The sequence below is a fragment of the Protopterus annectens genome, chromosome 11.part0 (genome assembly GCF_019279795.1).
Source record: "Protopterus annectens isolate FY-2018-M chromosome 11.part0, PAN1.0, whole genome shotgun sequence".
In the NCBI taxonomy this organism is placed as follows: Eukaryota; Metazoa; Chordata; order Ceratodontiformes; family Protopteridae; genus Protopterus; species Protopterus annectens.
In genome coordinates this window covers 367,226,556-367,249,122 of record NC_056745.1, presented here as the reverse complement: position 1 = coordinate 367,249,122, position 22,567 = coordinate 367,226,556, and the positions used below count along the sequence as shown (strand labels likewise).

The window sequence follows — 22,567 nt, the reverse complement described above, 5'->3', positions numbered from 1 at the left end:
TGATGCAAAGTCTGATGCAGCTGTAGTTAGGGTTTGGGTGGCATGGGGTAGTGTGAATGGTAGTCCCTTGTTTTGGTGGCAGGCCTCTGCCCACCAGAGGAACTCCAGGCATAGACAAGGTATGATAGGAGTCATTGTTTCCAGGCTGTGAGACACACACACACACACACACACACACACACATATATATATATATATATATATATATATATATATATATACACACTCACAAACATATTTTCCTCTGTATTTTAGCTTAGACAAACTTTCAAATAATAATAATGAAACTTTTTCCTCTTTATAGTTGAATTTTGTACTTTAATTGATGTGCCCTAGCGTGTTGCATCCTTTAAATATTCTGTTTTGGTTTTTAAAAAAATCTGTGTAGGATTTAGAGAAATCTTGTCTAGAAGTCCTGTTTGTTCTTTAGTGTATTCTGGTGGTGTGGAGTTGTCTTTTTGTGTAATATGTCAGATAAGAGCTTTAAAAAGTGCTCAAAGTGCGACGACAAAGTACCCCCAGAGGACCCCACCACACACACATTGCAGGACATGTCTCCTTTGGACATAAAGCTTTACAAAGAACTAAGGACAAATTGATTGTAAATGGTTTGCTCCCTTCTCAGAAAGGATAGGCTTTTTCATCTGCATCTTCCTCTAAGGTGGTTGAAAAATTGGTTCAGTAGGAAAAGGAGCTAGCGGGACAAAAATCTCAAGGAAAGAAGAATCTTTTAGACGAGTGTTGAAAAACCTCATAAAAGGTCACCCGGTCCAACACCAAAAGTGGCGAAGCCATTGGATCCTAAGACAGGTCAGATCCGATCTCCTTCACCTGCGTTGCTGTTCTCCCCAGATCCAATGAATTCATGGCTGCATTCTCCTTTCTTGCAGGAAAAAAGACAATTGAGGGTTTCCTTGGTGGTCTCTTCATTTAAAGCTGCCCGTTCTTTGAGGAGCCTTACTGAAGCCAATGTAGATAGAATGATGTGGAGATTTCTTCAACAGCAGATTCAGTTCGGGGTCCTCCTGGTGTTTTGTCTGCAGAATGACCAGAGAAAATGTCTTACAACCCCTACTCTCAGAAACTTTGTTGATCATTTCTGTGCATCTGCAGCCCATTGATCCATATAAATCTGGAGCATCTGCACTGGAAAAGATAGACCTTACTTCTTCGATTTTTACTTTACCTCACTCTCTTTCAACTCCGACCTTGTCTGATCAGGAAATAAATTGGAGCCAGAGAGTTGGGGCAGGAGCCTCAAAGACAGATTGATTTCAAAACTTTTGGATTCGTCTCTGCTTCTCGGGACATAAGCTCTCGACATCTCAGCTCCTATGTTGGCTTTGGTGCCAGGCTGGCATTGGTGGAGTTCTGTCAGCCCTTGCTCTTTGAGAGTTCTCTGCAGTTCCAGTTTCCAGCTTGGCATTCAAAGCCTTTGAGAGGGTTCTCAGTACAAGAGAAGGGGTGGCCCTTCATGTTTGGATCCATCCCATTCTTTTTCCTTTCTGAGTTGAAGTTCAGATTGACAGGGACAATCCGCTTCCAAAAGTCTCCAGGAAGTGCTTGCTCTGAGCTCCCAGTTTGATTTAGATCCCTTATCCGAAACTCCCCAACCTCAGATTCATAAGCCACAGATCTGTAAAAAAAAAAAAAAAAAAAAAAACCTCCTCATGATGCTTTCTGATTTGGTGGCTCAGAGAGCTTGGAAGGAACCTGACACAGCAGAGGCAATATAAAAGAAGCCCGACAAGAGCTTAGCAGCTGCTAAAGATAGGACACATTGGAGTAAGGGTTCCCCTGGCAGATGATATGACCATAGAGGTGGCCACTAAAAAGGAATTCTCCAAAGAAAGTAAGTCTGCTCATCCCCCAATAGAAAATCTAGGTCGCTGTACAGATTTAGAAATGGAGTATGCTTCAACAACTGTTTCCCTTAAAGCACTGACCTAACTAGCTCATGTTACAGAATTCCAGAGAGAGAATTGTCTAGAGAGCTTACCAATTCTGTCTCCGATAATTTGTCAGTGGTTAGCTAGAAAACCGTGGAATCCCAGCTGTGTAATCTCAATTCCATATATAATGTTTTCATGTGTCTGCTCTCAAATGCAGCTGATGGAGAGCCCAGAGCAACAGGCACCGACATAGCCATTTGGTGTCACACCTAGATGCAATTGTGTGATTTTGTGGAGTGCTTCAAGATATCCTTCCTTAATGTCACTTTTGATGATTCTACTCTCTTTGGACTGAAGGTTAGGGACATATTAACTGGAAGTTAGCAGGATGTTAAGACCCTGTCTGCTATGGGAATCCACTTTACCACTCTTCAGGGAATCAGTGGAGAGGAAAGAAGATGCTTCCTTGGACAAATCCCTCCCATAGTGGTGGTGGGGTGGTTTCAATGCACATTGCCATAGAGGCACATGCAGTCCTCAAAACCAAGGATTTCATGGGCACTTTTCCAAGAAACCCTAACAGCTCTCTGGAAAGGCTGCCCAACTGCCACACTGTGGAGGCAGTCAGTGGGCGCTTAGCCCTGCACCATCAAACCTGGCAGGCTGTCACTTCAGACTCATGGGTGCTGTGGGTAATCACCAGATGATACATAATTCCCCTCCTTTACTCTCTTAAAGCAAGAAAAAGGTTTCCCTAGTTCCACCCTATGAAATGGAATCCGCCACAGCAGAAATCAAAAAGCTGTTAAAAAAAAATGAGCCCTCCAACCGGTCTTACCAGACCAGATAGGATCCATAGTCTTCTCCAGATTCTTTTTAGTTCCAAAAAAGGTAGGGGACCTAAGGCCAATTATGGACCTCAGTTTTTTAAGCCCATTTGTGATGCAGATAAAATTCTGGATGGTCAAGGTTCAGTCCATCCTATCGGCACTCAGGAAGGATGACTGGATGTGCTCAGTAGAGCTCCATGATGATTATTATGTACAGATAAGCAAGCAGTCAAGGTGATTCCTCCATTTCAGGTTGGGAACCAATCATTATCAATTCAGAGCTCTGCCATTTGTCTCACAACAGCTCCCTGGGTGTTCACCAAATGCATTGCAATAGTCTCAGCCTGTCTCAGGCTGCAAGGATTCTATGATTTCCTGTACTTGGATGATTGGCTCCTCACTCAACCAAGAGTCTACTCATCCATAGGAGGGACACTTTATTGCAGTTACTTATATTGGGTATAACAGTCAACATTCTAAAAAAGTCAACTATATCTTGGTCAATCACTGGAATTCATGGGATGACACCTAGACACATGGAATCAGATAGCTGCCTTACCACATCCCGGGATTCTTTCTCTTCAAAAACTAGCAAATCAGGTGTTATCACATTCCTCCTCACCAGCATGATTTTTTATTTCTATATGAGAGTCCTTCAGTGGACTGTATCAGTTCAGTGGTCACAACTACATTATCCATTGTGTACATCCATCAGACTAACTCCAAGAACTTTTGGACTGTGTTGGGTATCTTCCCCAGTGTTATTCAGGGGCTGTCTCTTCTGTCTCACTCCTCTAACAGCTGTGGTCACCATGGACGCTTCCCTTTCGGGGACGGGAGCATTGCAAAGTGAATACTGTCCAAGATACCTGAACTTAATAGGAAGCCAGCTTTCACACTAGTGTTCTGGAGATGAGAGCAGTCCTAGTAGTGTTGCAGACATTTCAAATCTCTCTACCAGATAGTGTGATCTCCTTTCAGACAAGACAGTATGTCAGTAGTCTGGTACATCAACAAAAACGGGGAATCAGATCTTATCCTCTTTGTCTGGAAGCCATGAGGCTTTGGTGCAGTGGGCAATGTCTTCCTATTGCTTTCTTATAGCAGTGCACATCTGGGGGAATTCCATTGTGCTACTACTGGTTAAGCTAAGCAGAAACATTTTTCTATCTTATGCGTGGTCCCTTAATATAATTTAGTGGTGAACAAAATTTTCCATTGTTGGGGCCAACCTTGCTGTATCCCTTTCCCCCATTTCACTTGATTACAAAGTTCATTCTGAAAGCCAGGAGGTGCAGTGCAGAAAGCAATCCTCATTGCTCCTTATTGGTCCTGACAGGTTTGGGTTTTTTTTTGGCCTCATCTTGTATGTCTTCCGTTGGACACTGGTTCACAGCCCAGACCTCCTACCTTACCCATCTGGTTATCCTCTCCTGGACCTAGATACCCGAAATCTAACTGCTTGGTTATACTAATTGTAATGATGTCCAGAGATGCCAGGTTTTAAGGAGTAGTTCACATTCCATTAGCCTCTGAAAAAATCTAGTACCAGGAAGGTTTACCAAAGTAAATGGAAAAGATTTTCTTGCTGAGGTATAGAAAAGGGATTGGATCCTTTCTCTGCCCCTCTCCCTTCAATTTTGGATTTATTGTCAGAATTATTTCATAAAGGTTCCAGTTTCTCCACCATGAATGCCCAGTATTGACCATAATCAGAAATGTGTAGCCTCTTTGAAGGTTTTTAAGGCTTTCCTTGAGGGACTCTTTCTTCTCAGACCTCCAGTCAGAGATCCTAGTTCACCTTGGGGCTTTACTATAATGTTGCAGGCTCTTACACAATCACATTTTGAACCAGTAGCCTCGGCAGATTTTAAATACTTAACATGGAAAACAAATTGTCGTTGTGACAGCCACTTCAATCAAAAGAATCTCAGAATTACAGGCTGTTTCTTGCAAAATTCCTTTTCTGATATTTCGTAAGGACCGAGACTTGTTAAAACCGAATCCTTCTTTTATTCTTAAGGTTGGATTTGAATCTAGCATAGTGAATCCTTACATCTTCCAGGTTTCTTCCCAAAGTTTTCTAACAAGGAAAAATATACAGTATATTTGCTTGATGTACATAGACAACTCGTCTATCTCCACTGGACAAAAGACTTCAGAAAATCAGACAAATTGTTTATTGCCTTTTCCAAAGTCAAACTGGTGTGCAGTGCTTCCAAGGTCACTTTCTCTATGTGACTGTTCATAACAAACTGGGTTTACCATTATCTAAAAAAAAGAAAAGGCAGCAGCTCATTCAGCAATCAGTGACAACTTCTATGGTTTTCCAACAAACTCTATCTACCCATTGTGCTGCTGCAACATGGTCAAGTGTTCGCATCTCATCATATAACTATAGATCATTGTTGTCCTGTTTTCATCATTCCCTCCTTCCTTCTTCCAAATTGTCACCTATGGTACCTTGAAGAATCAGGGATACTCTGTGGGGGCCTTGCAAACTTCAGCCTCAGCTGGTTGTATCTCCATCACATGTACACCTGCTTTTTTTTTGCATAGGTCTCAATAATATAGCAGATAGTTTATGGGCAAATTCGATCTGAGGTATTCAGAGAGAAGTAGAAGGGATTATGGGTGAGGGAGGAATCAAAACTTGGATCCACACATTCGGAAGTGCCGAGATTGGATCTGAGACTCATCTGTTGAACCAGATGAAAATAGGACAACACAGATCTGTCATTATCGTGAGTGTATAACTTTTGATGTTATGTAGTCCTATCTCGCCTACATTCTTACCCGTGGGTTCTATTTTACTAGCTCAAAAGTCTCTGATTGGCTGGGCTAAGAGGTTATCCCATGGTACCCTGCTTCGTATCCCCAGATCTCGTTTGCCGCTTGTAGAGCTCGGACGTGGTCTCGCTTGGCTGTGGCTAAGTACCTCCTTTGACTTATTTCTCTTGAGAAATTGGTTGCTTTATACTCAAAAGCTGTTTTAATAGCTACATCTTGCTGCTGTCGCTGTGATTGTGTTTCTTGGTGTTTTTGTGGTATCCCTAACTGTTCCCATGGGCTAGGTCCGTTTTAGTTAGAGGACCTAGTCCTCCCTTAGTGAGTTGTTCGTGTGTTTGTTTCCGTATTGTTTAAGAACCGTTTTAGTTAGAGGTTCTTTAGTGGTGTCATTTGTTGCTAAAAGTTTGTTTAGGGCTTCGCTCAGTCTGTGTAGTACTGTTTGCAGTGAACGTTGTGGGCTTTCCCGCCCGTTTTGGAAGTTCGTTAATTGTAGTGAACGTTTTGGAAGTTTGTTAACTGTTTCTCTAAATTAGTAGATAATGTCTAAGGATCAGAAGGAGCATAAGCCTTCTGGCTTTAAAAAGTGTTTGAAATGCGGATGTAAAATGTCCATCACAGATGGACACTCTGTATGTGTCTACTGCCTTGGAGCTATCCATTTACAGGAGTCGTGTAGCTTTTGCCACGCCTTCAGTCCTCGGTTGCTCCAAGAGAGGAAAAACAAATTGATTTTAAAGGGACTGCTTAAACCGTCTTTTGAGGAAGCTATAGATTCGGCTTCCAGCTATCAGTCGAAATCTAAAGCCTCCAAGTCCAAGAAAAGGTCTCCGGCTCCATCTGCACCTTCGGAGCCTCTGGAGAAGATTACTGTACTGGACTCTGCTTCCTCGGCTCCACTGTCCTCGGGGCCGCAGGAGGTATCGGTGTTAAGTGAATCTGCTTCTGCTCCGATCATTCTCGAACCCATTCGGAGCCAGTCGCCTGGTGTGAGGCATGGTTCATCAGAGATCCCAATCCCCATCCATCTCCTCCAAATCCTCCAGGCTTTCTGATTTGGATGTGGATAGGGTAGTGCAGAGGCTCCTACAGTCGCCGGTGTTGGCTAAATTGATTTCGGCTCTGACCCAGTCGGCTCTGGAGCCAGTTCCTATGGCTGTTTCGATGATTCCTCCTCTGAGCACATCCTTGTTGTCGGAGCCGGTATGTTCCACTTCGAGTGATGTTCTTGTGCCGGCTCCGATACCCCCCTTGGGTGTATCGGTGCCGACCTCGGCTCCGACCATGTCGGTCCCATCCACAGGTTTCGAGACTTGGGTCTCCTCGGTCGGGCCCGAAGGGGATACTTCGGGACATGTTTCGGTTCCGAGTCTCCCACTCAGTGCATCGGCTCGGGGGACCCTGGTCCCGGTTGTGGCCTTGGAGGTCGGTCCTTGGACTCGGTGGAGACCTGCTTTCGAGGCCATGCGGAGCGCGTTGGCCAGATCGTCAGCTACATCACTCGGGTCAGTCATTCCATTCCCTACCACTTCGGCGAGAGCTTCTGACACTCACCTATCATTGGACAGTAGAGCGTCAGGCCCTAAGGACACCCCCACGAGTGGTCCCCCACTTTCTGAAGGTCTCTCAAAGCCAGTGCCTGAGGAACCTCCCAGAAAGAAGTTGTGCAAGAGGAAGCACATAGACTCCCAGGATGAGTCTCTCACTTCCGATACTAACCTCGAGGAATTGGAAGGATCCCCCAAGTCTTCCTCTGATGATGTTGCCTTCTCCGATATCCTGGAGATACTGAAACAAAGAGGAGACTGGCCTTCCAAAGCCCCTTCCGAGGAGGAGTCAGTATTCCTTAAGGCTTTTGGCACTCAACCCTCCGCCTCCTGGGTGTCTCCACCCTTCAATGAACTTCTTGACCTTATTTGTCGAAGGATATTGGAAACACCTGATTCTGTGGAGCCCGTACCCAGGCGCCCCAACAAATTTCTCTCCGCCCCTCAGGGAAAAGAGTTTCAGTCAAAGGGAGTCCCTGTAGATGCCATGGTGGTGGCGGCAGCCACCCAGAAGGAAGTTGCAGAGTCTTCCTCGTCGGTCCATCCTCCTAACAAGGACTCTAGGACTATGAACCGGTATGGGAAGCGTACTCTGTCTTCAGCCACATTCACTTTATGGTCGCTGAATTACTTGTCTCATTTCACTCGGCTCCAGAGAGATCTCCTTAAAGAACTGGGATATACTCTTGCGGGTAACATACCTGAGGCGGTAGCTCAGACAGTTAACACACAGGTTTCTACCCTCAACTCCATCGCAAACTCGTCCATGCAACTCGTATCGTATGCGGTCGAGGGAGCGACTAGGGCGGCCAGCTCAGGGGTAGCCCTTAGAAGGCAAGCCTGGCTGCGCCTGTGTCACTTCGCGGAGGCCTTCAAGTCTTCCTTCACTGATGCCCCTTTTGATGGTTCCTCCTTGTTTAGGACCAAAGTGAAAGACACCCTCACCAGGTGCGAGCAAGAGGGAAAGACCCTGTCAGCCGTAGGGGTCCATTTTTCCCTTCTGTCGAGGCCTTATCCCAAGGCCCAGCGGGGGGGGGGGTGTGGTTCAAGAAATCACATGGGTTTTTTCCTGCCGCGCAAGGTGAAGCCCCTCCAGAGGCAGGGGAGGGGGAGTTATTCAGGGAGACGTCGCCCCAGAGGCAGAGGGGGCCCCCGCAATTCTGGAGACCGCGACTCCTTCCGCGGCTCCCCATACTCTCATTCCTGAGGGTGTGCCCGACTGTGCTTATCCGGAAGCCTGGGAAAGCATCACCCAGGACCGATGGGTATTAAGGATAATTTCCGGAGGTTATCTCATTTCATTCTCTTCAGTACCCCCTCCAATAAGAAAAATCTCGGACGTTCCACCCAGTCAAAGGGATCAAGCAGCCTCAGAGATATCTCAGCTGCTAGAGAAAGGAGCCATCCAACCAGTCCCCTCAGACCAAATCGAATTAGAAACTTACTCAAGATTCTTTTTGGTGCCGAAAAGAACAGGGGACCTGAGACCCATACTAGATCTCCGTCAACTCAACCATTACATACACAAGTCCAAATTCCGTATGGTCACTAAACAATCCAGTCTCCCATTGTTGGGAGAGGAAGTATGGATGGGCTCCATCGACCTCAAGGATGCTTACTACCATGTCAAAATGGACAGGGCATCCAGGTGTCACCTACGCTTCCGGCTGGGAGCCAGTCACTTCCAGTTTCGAGCCCTGCCCTTTGGTCTCACCACAGCCCCCAGGGTGTTCACCAAGTGTATGGCAGTGGTGACGGCTCACTTGAGACGTCAAGGATTCCAGGTGTTTCCATACATGGACGACTGGCTCCTCACTGCCCCCACCAGGCATCAAGTAATTCAGACCAGGGACGCTACCATCAGTCTATGTCACCAACTAGGCATCACGATAAACTGGAATAAATCTGCCTTATTGCCCTTACAGCGTGTCACCTTTATAAAAGCAGAGTTGGACACCATTCAAATGCGAGCATTCTTACCACAGGAAAGGATTACAGGGTTGCGACAGCAAATTCTCACGCTGATGCCCCTGAGACATGTGAAGGCAAGACTGATTCAACAACTCCTAGGTACCATGGCGGTGACTATCATGTTGGTTCCTCTAGCGAGATTACACATGAGACTTTTTCAGTGGCTCCTCTTTGTCCAATGGTCTCTCCAAAGACTTCCGCTATCCCATCCAATCTTAATGACAGACCGATGCAAACAGGACCTCTGTTGGTGGCTGTGCACCAACAACTTGAACGGGGGAAAGCCCTTTTCTTCCACCCATCCCTTTTGCCACGGTAACCACGGACGCCTCCCAGATGGGGTGGGGGGCATTATCTTGGCAGGACGGTCCAAGGCACGTGGCAGGAACATGAGATACATTTGCACATAAATGTCCTGGAGATGAGAACAGTGCTTCTTGCGTTGCAGGCACTTCAAGACGTTCTTCCTCTAGGGACTATTGCGATACACTCAGACAACATGTCAGTAGTGTGGTATCTCAACAAACAAGAAGGAACCTGATCTTACCCACTATGCAGAGAGGCCATGCGCGTGTGGCATTGGGCAATAGCTTCCCAACGGTTTCTGGTAGCAACGCACATTCCGGGGAAGATCGATGTAATAGCGGACAAGCTAAGCAGGGCGATCCTTATGCCCTACGAGTAGTCCCTGAATCGCCTGGTTGCAGAGCGAATCTTCAGCAGATGGGGTCAATCTTGCTGCGACCTTTTTGCCAGCCCTCTCAGTGAGAAATGCAGCAACTACTTCTCGCTGATCCCCCCCCACCGGGGGAATCACCCAGGGATGCACTGGCTCACAATTGGCCCTCCGGTCTGCTTTATGCTTTCCCTCTGTCTCCCCTTCTCTCAAGGGTGATTCAGAAAGCACAATCTTTGGGAAGCAGAATGATTCTAATTGCCCCACACTGACTTCGTCAGGTATGGTTCCCCTTCCTTCAACCTTACATTGTGGATACACCTTGGATTCTGGAACCCCTTCCAGATTTACTGACGCACATGTTGGGATAGTTCCACCCCTCTCTGAGGACACTCCAGTTGACAGCCTGGCTACTCCACTTCCATCGTTAGTCAGATGTCACAATTTTTCACCGGAAGTAGTCCATATATTATCGTCCTCTCATAAACCATCCACTAGAAAAATCTGCTCTAGCAAATGGAAAAGGTTCTCTATCTGGGCTCATTCCAGAGGCATTGATCCCTACATGGCTCCAATTGATTCGATTCTGGAATTTTTGTCTACGCTGTTCTATCAAGGGTCCGCATCAGCCACCATCAAAGTTCAGCTGGCGGCTATATCGAACTTCCACGTGGCCAATGAGCCTAGCCTTATGGCACACAGACTATTTAAAGCATTCCTTAAAGGTACTGTATTACTTCGTCCCCCAGTATCCCAACCTGTCATGCCCTGGGAACTCAATTTTGTTCTTCAAGCCCTCACTCTTCCACCATTCGAGCCTGCAGCTACCTGCGAGTTAAAATTCTTGTCATGGAAAATAGCATTTTTAACAGCAGTCACTTCAGCGAGGTGGGTCTCTGAGATTCAAGCCCTCTCCATCAATCCCCCATATTTGATCTTCCATAAAGATAGAGTCTCTCTTAGACCAAACCCATCATTCATTCCCAAAGTGGCTTCTGTGTCTAATATGAGTCAGTCTATTGAGCTGCCAGTTTTATTCCCCAGTTTTTCTAACAAGGCAGAATTCAGATTTCACCAATTGGATATACGTAGATAGTTATGCTTCTGTCTACACCGGACGAACGATATCTGGAAATCTGACCAACTCTTTGTCTCCTTTTCGGACAACCGGTCTGGTTCTCTGGTATCCAAGGTCACGCTCTCTAGATGGATAGCCAGCTGTATTTCCTTCATCTATCAAACAGCAGGTAAAAATTTGCCTTTTCCAGCTAAAGCCCACTCCACAAGAGCAGTCTCCACATCCACAGCCTATCAAGCTAGATTGTCAATGGATGATATATGTGCTGTGGCCACTTGGGCTTCTCCTCACACCTTTGTTTCTCATTACAAATTGGACGTGGTTTCCAGGGGCAGATCTTCATTTGGCTCCACATTTCGCAGGAGTATTTTCCTATGAGCCACCCAGGATGTAGGTGCTAGGGACGCTGTCCCACGGGTAAGAATGTAGGCGAGATAGGACTACATAACATCAAGAAGTTATGTACTCACCATAACGTTCGATGTATGTAGTCCATCTCGACTCACATTCTTACTTACCCTCCCGCCTTCCCCCTGCCTGGAGGATTTGGAAGTTAGATTGTATCCTGCAGAGTCCCTTTGACTAGTTTTTGTTTGTATGGATGCGTGGTATGTATGCAGTAATTATGTTGTTAGCAGCAAACTAGATCTGGGGATACGAAGCAGGGTACCATGGGATACCCTCTTAGCCCAGCCAATCAGAGACTTTTGAGCTAGTAAAATAGGCCGAGTCGGAGCCGATATTCGGCTCCGAACCCATGGGTAAGAATGTGAGCCGAGATGGACTACATAAAACGTTATGGTGAGTACATAACTTCTTGTTCTATAACCCTGTACTTGTGCCTGAGAGGGAGCATACAGGCACATTTATTTTACATTTTTATTTATTTATTTTATTTTACATTTGTTAACCGGGAGAGTCCGACTGGATACATGTCCATTTTCAGCGGAGGCCCGGGGAGAAAAGCTCCAAGTACATAACAGACATATGAACATTGTTAATGCAAAAAAAGGAAGATAGTTGAGTTCTAAATACAATATAAAGATACATCACATCTTGGGAAAAAAAAACAACAGCAGCATATAAAAAAACATAGGTCAGTTACAATGGCGAAAGCCTTGTTAAAAAGCTGTTAAGGATAGTGAGGTAAGAGAAGGGTAAATGATAGTGGTTAATCAGGTTTGGAACAGGGACATTGCCAGAGAGTATTGAGATGGGGTTTAAGCTTTTTTTGAATTGTAGGAGTGAGGGTTCTGAGGTGAGCATGGTCGGTAGGGAGTTCCACATTTTACCTACAAAGTTTGAGAATAGAGAATCCCCAGCAGAATTATTGGCTTTGGTAGTTTGAGCTAAGATCTTATTGGAGGAGCGTAAAGATTGCAGGTTAATATAGGGGTGAATGATGTTTTTCAGAGCTGGTGTTTTCTCTGGGTGATACAGTATCTGGTGAGCCGTTTTGAGTTGGTTGAAATGGAGTTGGCTGGAAAACTCTAACCACCCTAGTTGCTTCAAGTTAGTGCAGTGGTGCGTTCTAAAGGTGGAATTTGTGGCAAATCTAGCTATGTGATTGTAACAAGAAGCAAGTTTGTTAAGGGTTGTCTTGTTTAGGTTTGTAAAGAGGGGGGAGGCATAGAAAAGAGTTGATAGTAGGTGTGTGCTGGCAATTTGTGACCAGTCTTTAGGAATGCTTACTATACAGAAAAGACATGTTATTAATTTTTGGAACATTGTTTGGGGGGGGTCACTGTAGACATGAGCAAATTAATTAAGAAGTGCAAATCAGGATATGTGGGAAGAGCTACCCAAGTCATAAGTGCAATTTAGTTAACATTTAGGGCAGGGGGTATGTGTTAGAAAGTTCACTCTAACTCCAAGTACTACATACTGTCTTAGGGTTTGGGAGATGGGTGAGAAGAATCTAATGCAGACGTAAATACTTTCAGCAGCTACCTCTAAAGGGGAGGTGGAAGTGGGTGGAACTACATTTATACCTTTTGCTGGGTACTGATAGAAGAGGAAGAGTAAAGGAAAGAAGTTGACAGCGTTCGACCCTAAGTGTAGACATTTCCTTTATTTTTATTTGAGAGCAGGGTGAAGGGATGTCCTAGACACAAGCATTCACTTCTGTTGATACATGGGAACTTCATGTAGCTTACAGACCATCTTGCACATAAGCATTTACTTCTGTTTTTACACCAGGGTAAGAGGCTACCTTGGGGTAGTCTAAATGTTAAGGAAAACAGGACAAGGATATATTGTTTCTTTAGAGATACTTTAAAAGGTGTTTCTGTAAGCATTCAATTGGCTGAGCCTTCTGGATGGTGTAATAGGGACTTCTGCTGCTTCACGAAGGACTAGTATTAACCATCGCATTGTACTATATGATTTAATCCTTGGCAGACACAGATTAGGCTGTGAGAGTACTTTTCACCTTTATTAAAGATTCCCACTCAATATCTTGCTTAAAATATCAATACAAAACATTACAAATTTAATACTATTTTGACTGTTGCATACTTACAGTGATATTTACCATATTCATGTATATGAATTATCTTTACAGCTGGATCCTACCTTAGAGAGGCACTTTAAGGGACATAAGAATGCAATCACAAGTGTTGACTTTAATCCAGACCTGAAACAGTTGGGTAAGTCAAAGCATGAATAGTTTTAACAAGAAGCTTTAAATGTGCAAAGAGCTTCAGATGTAGTTTTCATCATTTTCTGCTTGTCTGACTTTGCTTTTTTGTGTGACAACTGACTTAAAACCAGGTGCAACCAAGCCATAAAAAATAATCTCTGAACATCAGCAGCAGTACAGAGGACACTGAAGTTTGGGGTAAACACATAAATGTTCTTCAGGGAAGGTCGTGTTAAAAAGCTAGTCATGTTATTTGGTTTTATCCTTCCTCTTTGATTGACCAGATTTTAAGATCTGGTGTTGATCTCAGCAGATGCCAACATAACATGTATGAGGCACTTATTTTTCTTGCTGCCTTTGTACCACAAGTCCTGTATTCTCACTGGAGTTTATTTGCCTGATTAGTGCCCTGCACCAGTTATCTATCTTCACATTTTTAAAAAGAATTAGAATAAATCTCAATGATGAAAGAAGTTTGTCTCTTTTTCTTAGTTTAATAAAAGTGTGCTTGTGATAGTAAACTATCATTAAAGTTAAGGCATGTGTTGTGTGTTCAGTAGACCCAGCAAGTGAGATCACATTGAAAACATATGTGAAGATAGGTGAAGGCTGCCAGCCTAGCTAGATATAATTTTGTAGCTAATTATGTCATTTGTAAATATTAATATAAGCCACAGGCTTGTTCTCTTAAATGTGAAGACTAGAGTGGATGTTGAACTGCAAAAATGTAACAACAGTGCACTCTGCTGTAAGAAAGCTGATAAGTCAAGCATTGTAAAATTCTTTGATCTAAAACTCGGAGCCGAGATGCCTAGAGGGAGGCATTCTGCCTATTGTTTTGAGGCCAGAGTTAATGGCTAAAATTTACATGTATAATTTATTTTATTGCTCTGGCTTCCTGACCATCTGCAAGATCAAAAGGGCTATTAACCTCTGAGTTTCTGTTAGCCTGGGAACCAGAAAGAAATAATGTCATCTGAAATGAATCAATGGTAATTGTTATCAATTTAAGGAGAGAAAGAATGAGAGCATTTAGCATTTGTCTAGAGAACATCCAACTCACCAGTATCTGCCTGTTTTCTGTATGCAAGTAGGATGTTTGACTTAAGTGTCTCTCTTAGATATTGTTCGGAAATAGGAAGAGTAGACTAATTGTTTTTCTGTACTGATGCCAGAACTATTCTACAGTATTATTTTATGCATTTGCCTGTGTCTGAACTTTTGACTAGCACTGTGTAGTAAGAGGTATTGTCTTGTGTTTTTATTATTTATTATTAAATATTTTTAAACCTTTCAACTGTGGCTGTTTTGTGTAGAGATAATTTAAGGTCTAGAGTACATTGCATATATATATATATATATATATAGAGAGAGAGAGAGAGAGAGTGATACTGTACAAAGCCACTGTAAATAAGCCTTGACTGTTCAGTTGCACTTATCATTTGGATAATAATATTGCACATTATAATTGGACACCCTTTCATAAGGGCCTTTTGGTAGCTGATAGATAGTAGTGGGTGGTGGCAGTGATTTCTACTCTATAGTTTGTGTAAAAGGGGCACAGCTGGAGAACCTGTGCCAGGCTTCCCCCAGGAGTGGTCTGTGTGGTTGTATAAAACTGTTATCTCAAAGTGTGTTTGTGTGTGTGTGTGTGTGTGTGTGTGTGTGTGTGTGTGTGTGTGTCAGCTACTTGGGCAGACACAAAGCACTGGTTGGACAGTGAGGGTGCTGGAGGGTTTTAGCTTGCCTACTAGGCTGAGATATGGACCCTATAGCTGTGCCAGTGGGGAGTCTTACTGGGGATCTGTAGAGAGAGGGAGAAACCAGCCCCAGACTGACTGTGATCTCTGTGTGCTTTTAAGGGAAATTATACTTTACTGTGTGTGTATTTATTATACTTTCCGTATATGGACGCCCCTCACTGATGTTAGTGGTGAGGATTGAGGCTCCTTGATTGCTGGGCCAGTGCACGGGCGTCACTGCATACATGGCTGAATAACATATCAATTTCTTCTCAATGTACAAAGCTCTTCAAAATAATATATCTGGAGAAAGATGTAGATTCTGAGATGAATGGAGAAGGGAAGGAAAGATCCGTTGAAGTGGAGAAAAATAGTCTGCATAAGAAAGCAGGCATAGAAGTCTGTGTTTGCCTTAACATGACCAGTGTCACAGAAGCACATCCTGTGCTCTTATGGGCCAAAGTTTAACTCTAATTCTTCCCAAAATGTAATACCATTCACAGACTATATTATACACTTCATTCAATGAAAACATTATACTGTCCATTTACTGAATATATTATACAGTTCCTGTTGATGTCATTGATCATTTGCTTTGCCAGTGTCCTTGCCACACTCCTAAAGCATGGGGTTTGGGGAATGTCACAAAATAAAAGCTTGAGACTAATTTTCTTATTGTGTGAAATAATGCCCTTTACTTCAGATTTGAAGTTTTCTCTTTTGGTTCAACCCAAATCATTGTTACACCACACAAGAAGCACAATATCATATTTTTGATTTGCAAACTTAACATTTTAATTGCATTTCCTGTATGGTTCATTCTGCTGCAGCCCATCAGACAAATTACAGTTCTATTGTCATGCTGAATTCTCAAAATCAAGTCCCTAAGCCATTCAGAGTAGTATTGTTTTTGGTCAGAAAGTGATTGGGTTTCGAATATCTGAAGTAGCTAGTTTTGTTTTGAAATTCCCAGCAGTTTGCTCCTCTGTATTGATTCTCAAGCACAGTGCTCTCCTAATGACAATAATTCTTTCCATTACTCTTCTGTACTTCTTTTCTTTCCATTAGGTTAACTTCAGCCTCACCATCTAGTGTTACTGCTGCACTCCACTATCATTTGTTGTTGATCACTGTAGTGTTGGTGACCATCAATTTAGAAACAGTATTTATAGAATCTGTACTCTTAGCAAATCTATCAGGGGAAAACTACAGAGGCCTCCAAAGCAGACACCCAAGCAACTGCCACCTCAAGACATAAGACATGCAACACATAGTTCTCAAAGTCAGTGTGCTAAACAGTCACAGCCCTTAAGACCAAACACAATGCCAGACACACTTGTTATAGGTGACTCCATAGTCAGACACACTGATGTCCCACTCACCAGACTGAACAAGGAAAAGATCACAGTAAGCTGCCTGTCAGGCGCTAGAATCCGCCACATAACACAAGCACTCAGGTCACTCCACAGCAAGTACAAGTATGACTCAGTCATTGTCCATGCCGGTGTGAACGACCTGAGACGTACCTCCCTGGACTACATGAAAAGAGACATAGAGGAGCTCTCAGATTATGTAGCCCAGGCCGGTATGACCCTGACCCTGAGCAGTATCCTACCCTCACCAAGAATGATACCACAATACAGAGACAAAATGATCAGCTTTAATAATTGGCTTAATTACTGGTGTCATTCTAAGGGGATCCAATGTCTGTCTGTCTGGGATGACATGCTTGACAAGCCACGCTGCTTATAAGGGACGGCTTGCACCTGTCCCCTGGGCTTCCGGATATTGGCTAAGGCTCTTGCCACCCCCATAGTGCCTTTTTTAGGCAAGGCTCAAATGATAAACCTACCGCCCTAGAAAACAAAAAAAAAATGGAGAAAAACTAAGGGTAATACTGCTCAGTGCCAGAAGTCTAAACCTCAAGATGCACGCCCTCGAAGCCCTCCTCAGTATGGAGAACATTGATGTCTGTGCTGTGACTGAAACCTGGTTCAAGGCTCCTGAGAGCACCCCAGCACTATCAGGTTATACCTCATATCATGCGTTCCGGCCCCAAAATCCGGACCGAACCACAAAAGGAGGGGGAGTATCCATATTCATAAAGGATACCCACACCTCCAGGTTAGTGGCAACGCACGAAGCATCGGAGTCCATCCAGGTGCAATTAACCATAGGTAAAACTGCCCTACAGTTTGTAACATACTACAGACCACCTTCTCAAACTCAGGAAACCCACACAGCCTTCCTGAAGACACTGGAGAGTATGAATGTCTCTCCAAACACCATCATATTGGGTGACTTCAACTACCCAAACATAGACTGGGAACATTACTCAAGCCCCAACACCCTAGCCCAAAGGTTCCTGGAGTTCATAAACTCAAATGCTATGGAACAACTAGTCACCATTCCCACAAGAGGAGAAAATATACTAGACCTGATCATCACAAACATGGGGACAAAATGCTCCACACCTGAAGTATATCCCTCATTGGTGAGATCAGACCATAAATTAATCTCACTGGAGATCCACATCCGCCCCACCCCAGCAAAAAAGACCACAGTGAAGAACTTCTCAAAAGCAAACTTCACACTTCTTAAGACTGGAGTGGTATCCTTCAAGGCCCCCGAGCCAGTGGAAACCACAACCCACGCTGCTGAAACCCTTACAAATGCCTTCTACGAGCACCTCCAGGAATGTATGGATCAAGCAATCCCTAATAAAATCAAGACCCTTTCCACCAAAGGCAGGCGCCCAGTCTGGTGGACCCCAGCCATAAACAAACTGTACAACAAGAGGAGAAAGCTACTACATGACAGAGCAAAATCCCTAAAAGGGAAGGCATCTCTGATCACTACTAGCAAAAAACTACGATCACTCATAAAATCATCCAAGGCCAACTTTGAGAGAAAAATCGCTAATGACACAAAAGACAATCATAAGGCCTTCTTTAGCTATGTTAGAAACCTGGGTGGAAACTCCCAGATATGCTCAGAATTAGTCCAAAATGATAAAAAATCACTGAACCCACAGACATTGCCAACATACTGGCAGACAGGTTCAGTGCAAATTTCTCCCCCCCCCCCCAAAGGAGAAATATCTATCCCACCAGAGTCTAGCCTCCCAAACATCTCAGATGCCCAGGTGAGAGCTGCTCTCTCTAAAGCAAAAAACACAGCATCAATGGGACTGGACGGTGTCCCCGGCTGTGTGCTACACTAACTCAATGAGGAACTAAACCCACACATAAGGCTGCTGTTTAATCTTAGCCTTACTACAGGATACGTACCCAAAGAATGGCGTATGGCAACTGTGGTCCCACTCCACAAAGGCGGTGCTTCTACAGACCCTGGAAATTACCGCCCCATAAGCTTGACGAGCCTTGTCTGCAAAGCTATGGAGAGGATCATAATGGAACTCCTAAATAAAGACATTGGGGACCTACAGACACTGGATCCTACTCAATTTGGCTTTGTCAAGGGCAGATCCTGCCTCTTGAACTTGGTCGACTTTTTCGAAACAGTCACTAAGGCCATTGATGAGGGTAAGGCGGTTCACACAGCCTACCTTGACCTAGCAAAAGCTTTCGACACAATACCCCACTCGGGCATCATAGAAAAGCTCACCAGCTTAGATGTAAACCCATATGTCACAAGATGGGTTGCAAACTGGCTCAAGGACAGAACACACAGGGTTAGAGTTGCTGGTGCCATGTCAGACTCTAAGCCGGTCACGAGCGGTGTCCCACAGGGCTCAGTCCTGGGTCCCCTCTTGTTCGGCATTTATTTTTCTGAAGTGCAGGTAAACATAGGGGGATTGTGGCTGACAAAATTTGCAGATGACTGCAAACTGGGCACCATAATTGACACTCCATCAGACACAGACATCCTCCAGAGAGGTCTCATAGAAATGGATAACTGGTGCCAGAGCCATGGCCTTAAGCTAAATGCCAAAAAATGTATAGTCATACCCTTTGGGAAAAACAAGGTAACCCCTAATTACCACATAGGTGCTAATCCATTAAACACGGAATAAGTTATCAGGGACCTGGGGACCCAAGTTGACAGTAACCTCTCTTTTGACACTCACATTGCCAAAATGGTTAGGAAGACCTTCTACATTGCCCACCTGATCATGAAGGGATTCACATCCAGATCAGGAGAGGTCATTGTACCCCTGTACTCTTCACTTATCAGACCAATGATTGAGTACAACGCCCCATTCGGAATGTACCTTACCCGACACCTGCAGCAGTTGGAAAGACCCCAAAAGTTCCTCACCAAAAGGATAAAGGGGCTCAAACATATGTCATATGATGCCCGATTGAAGAAACTCCAGCTCTATTCAGTCGCATACCGTCTGCTCAGAGGTGATCTGTGCCTGACATACAAGGCCATGTCCAACCCGGAATTAATGGACATGCTCCACCTCAAAAAATCCAAATCCACCAGAGAGCAAGAGACTTAAACCTCAACACGGATATAAATAGGACGTGCTGGAGGGACAGATTCATCACCCAGAGACTCCCTACACTATGGAACAGAATCCCAGTCCATGTGAGGCAGAGCCCCTCACTGACTCTGTTCAAGAGAAATCTTGAGTGGATGGGAGATCGTAGGTTTACCCCGGGAATCATCTCTGTGTCACTGCTGGACAGAGGCACAGCAAACTAATGGGTATAATATTCTCATCCTAAGGGGTGGTGAAAGCCACACACACTCTGGCTAGGCTTATAAATGCCCTAGGGCAGATAGCCTAGTATGAACCTATGAACCTATGTCTGACTTAGCAGGAATTATACTACCTTTAACATTTGTAAACAGAGGTAATCCAGAAAGCTTGAGACAGATGTTCATCGTGTTATACTGCTGTAGTCATCACACTTGAGTTATCCTGCCATCAGGCGGTCCCGCAGTTGGCCGAATCCCAAAGTCTTGGTCCTGCGTCGGTTGTCGTTGCTTCCTCCCTGACGTCAGTGCGACAGGGGGATAAAAGAGGCAGCCAACACCATTTTCTTCAGTCTTTCTTGCGGCGCGGTGCCCAAAGCAGAAGCAGTTTGCAAGTGCCGGTCGGCCAGCTCCTGAGATTTTCGAATTGAATTTCAGCCCGAAGTCTTCTCTAAAGCTAAGTACCCCATTGGGGAAACTTTTCTTGCCTCAGACCGATGTCAGACAAAGTTAATAATTGCATTTCTTGTGGGAAGCAAATACCTCATAAGGATTTTCATTCTTATTGTATTCCTTGCCTAGGCCCAGACCACGACGTCTCTGGTTGTCGGTTTTGTGCTAGGTTCAACAAACGTACAATCAAGTGTCGGGCAGATTTCGCCCGACATTATTTTGGCAAAAAATTTAACTATAGAATGCCGTCAGAGCAACTGACATCAGCAATGATTAAAAAACGCAAGGATAAGGACAGGCAACCAAGGCCAAGACCAGATACCGAGGCCTCAGCAAGGCCTGCCGCTGGTTCTCCGGTTTTCAGCGAGGAGCCTACGCAGCCCCTGACTACCGCTGATTTAGAAATTCTGATGGCCTCCCAGACCGAATCAGCTGGGCCTCAGAAGCTGGTTCCATCTCAACCCTCTGACGCCAACCCTGACGGTGATCTGGAGATTTTGGACAGGGCTTCGGTTTCAGAAGGTTTCTTCAAACCAACAATTATCTCTATTAAGTCTTATGCTAAACTTAAAGCCCCCTTAAAGGTTGGGAAACTGGGTCCACAGACACCCCCCACAGGCCCCTATGCCTAAAAAACAGATGCTTAAGATGGCTGAGGATTTAATTACCCTTATCAGGGGTTCACAACCCCCTCTTGACAAAAAGCCTAGACTGGAGGAAGATTATCCTTCCTCTGACCAAGCATCCATTTCCTCAGCTAACTCGGAGGACCAGGATTATTCCTTCCCTCCTTATGAAGACTCAGATGCTGAGGAGTCCATTCCCTCTGTCTCCCCCCCTGAAGACTACTCATTTGGGGAAACTTTACACACCATGAGGGAACACTTCCACTGGGAAGGCCAAGATTACTCTGACTCTAAGAAAAGACTCCGTGAGTTTCTTCTTCTTCCACAGCATAGACCCCTTGCAATTCCTCCAGTTTTAGACATTTTGGATGATGTTTACACTGAATCTAGTCTAAACCCAGATTCCTTACCTCCTGCACCAGCTAAACCAGACCGATACTACCGAGTCCCTGACTCTCATACGTTTCTTTATAAAAGTCCTGTTGCAGACCCCGAAACCATTTCCCAGGGTCCTAAAGGGGTTAAGGCCTCTACTGCTAAGAATCCACTACCTTCTGAGAGAGAATCCAGAGCATTAGAAAGATGGGGGAAGAAAGTGTATACGTCTGACACTTTGGCCATGATGGCCTTGAACTGCCAATTCCACATGCTAAAATACCAGCAGTACTTGATTACACAGTTAAAGCAGAAAATGATCCCTCAGACAGATCAACCTGATTTCAAAGAGATGCAAGATTTGCTGCATGCAGCAGAACAGGTGGGAAAGCATACCTTACAGTGTGGTTTTGATTCATTGGAAGCCTCCTGTAGAGCAGCTGCCACAGGATCTGTAATACGTAGACATGCTTGGCTAAAAGAGCAAGCCTTACCAGAACATGTCAAAGCAAAGTTATTGGATGCTCCATTGCAGAAGGATGTGTTATTTGGTGTCAAAGCAGAGGAAGTTTTAAAGAAAATGGAAGAAAAGGCAAAATCTATGCAGACAGTTAAAGATTTTTTACAGTTACAACCTCCTCGTTTCAGCAGAAACTGGCCATCAAAAAACTGGTCCTTTCCTGCATCAGACAGACCCCAAAGGGGTAGTTACAGACGCCCAAGGGGCAGAGGACAGCCACAAGGTTCTTTCAGGCCTAGACAATGGCATACAACAACTCAGAGAGGTGGGGACGAAAGATCTCAACCCCCTCAGGAAACCAACACAATGACTTCCCTCTTCGCCTGCCAAGCAAAACTGCCCAGGCAGCACCTTTGGGAAGAAAACTGGCTCTATTTCCACAAAATTGGCACATCATAACAAAGGACAAATAGGTTCTGGATATTATTACCCAAGGCTGCAGATTTCATTTCCAGACTTCACCACGGATGAGAGGCATGCCAAATCTGCCTCCAAACCAATGGGCAGAGGCACAAACGCAAATTTCAGCTCTCATGGATATGAAAGCAATTCAAAGGGTACCTACAAAGGAGCAAGGTCAAGGTTTTTACTCAAGACTATTTCTAGTACCAAGAAAGGACAAAGCCTGGAGACCCATTTTAGACCTCTCAATTCTAAACACATACCTGGTGGTACCCAAATTCAAAATGCTCACACTACAGCAGCTTCTTCCCATGCTGGGCAAGGAGTCTTGGCTGGTAACGTTGGACCTAAAAGAGGCA

At 44.6% G+C, this 22,567-nt stretch overlaps 1 protein-coding gene across 1 annotated transcript in view; it reads left to right on the top strand.

Moving 5' to 3' along the window:
- POC1B (POC1 centriolar protein B) overlaps positions 1–22,567 on the top strand; it is a 944,738-nt gene that overhangs the window by 50,403 nt on the left and 871,768 nt on the right. Inside the window, exon 3 of the mRNA XM_044087861.1 lies at positions 13,345–13,429. Coding sequence (XP_043943796.1) covers positions 13,345–13,429 — 85 coding nt within the window. The remainder of the gene's footprint in view (positions 1–13,344; positions 13,430–22,567) is intronic.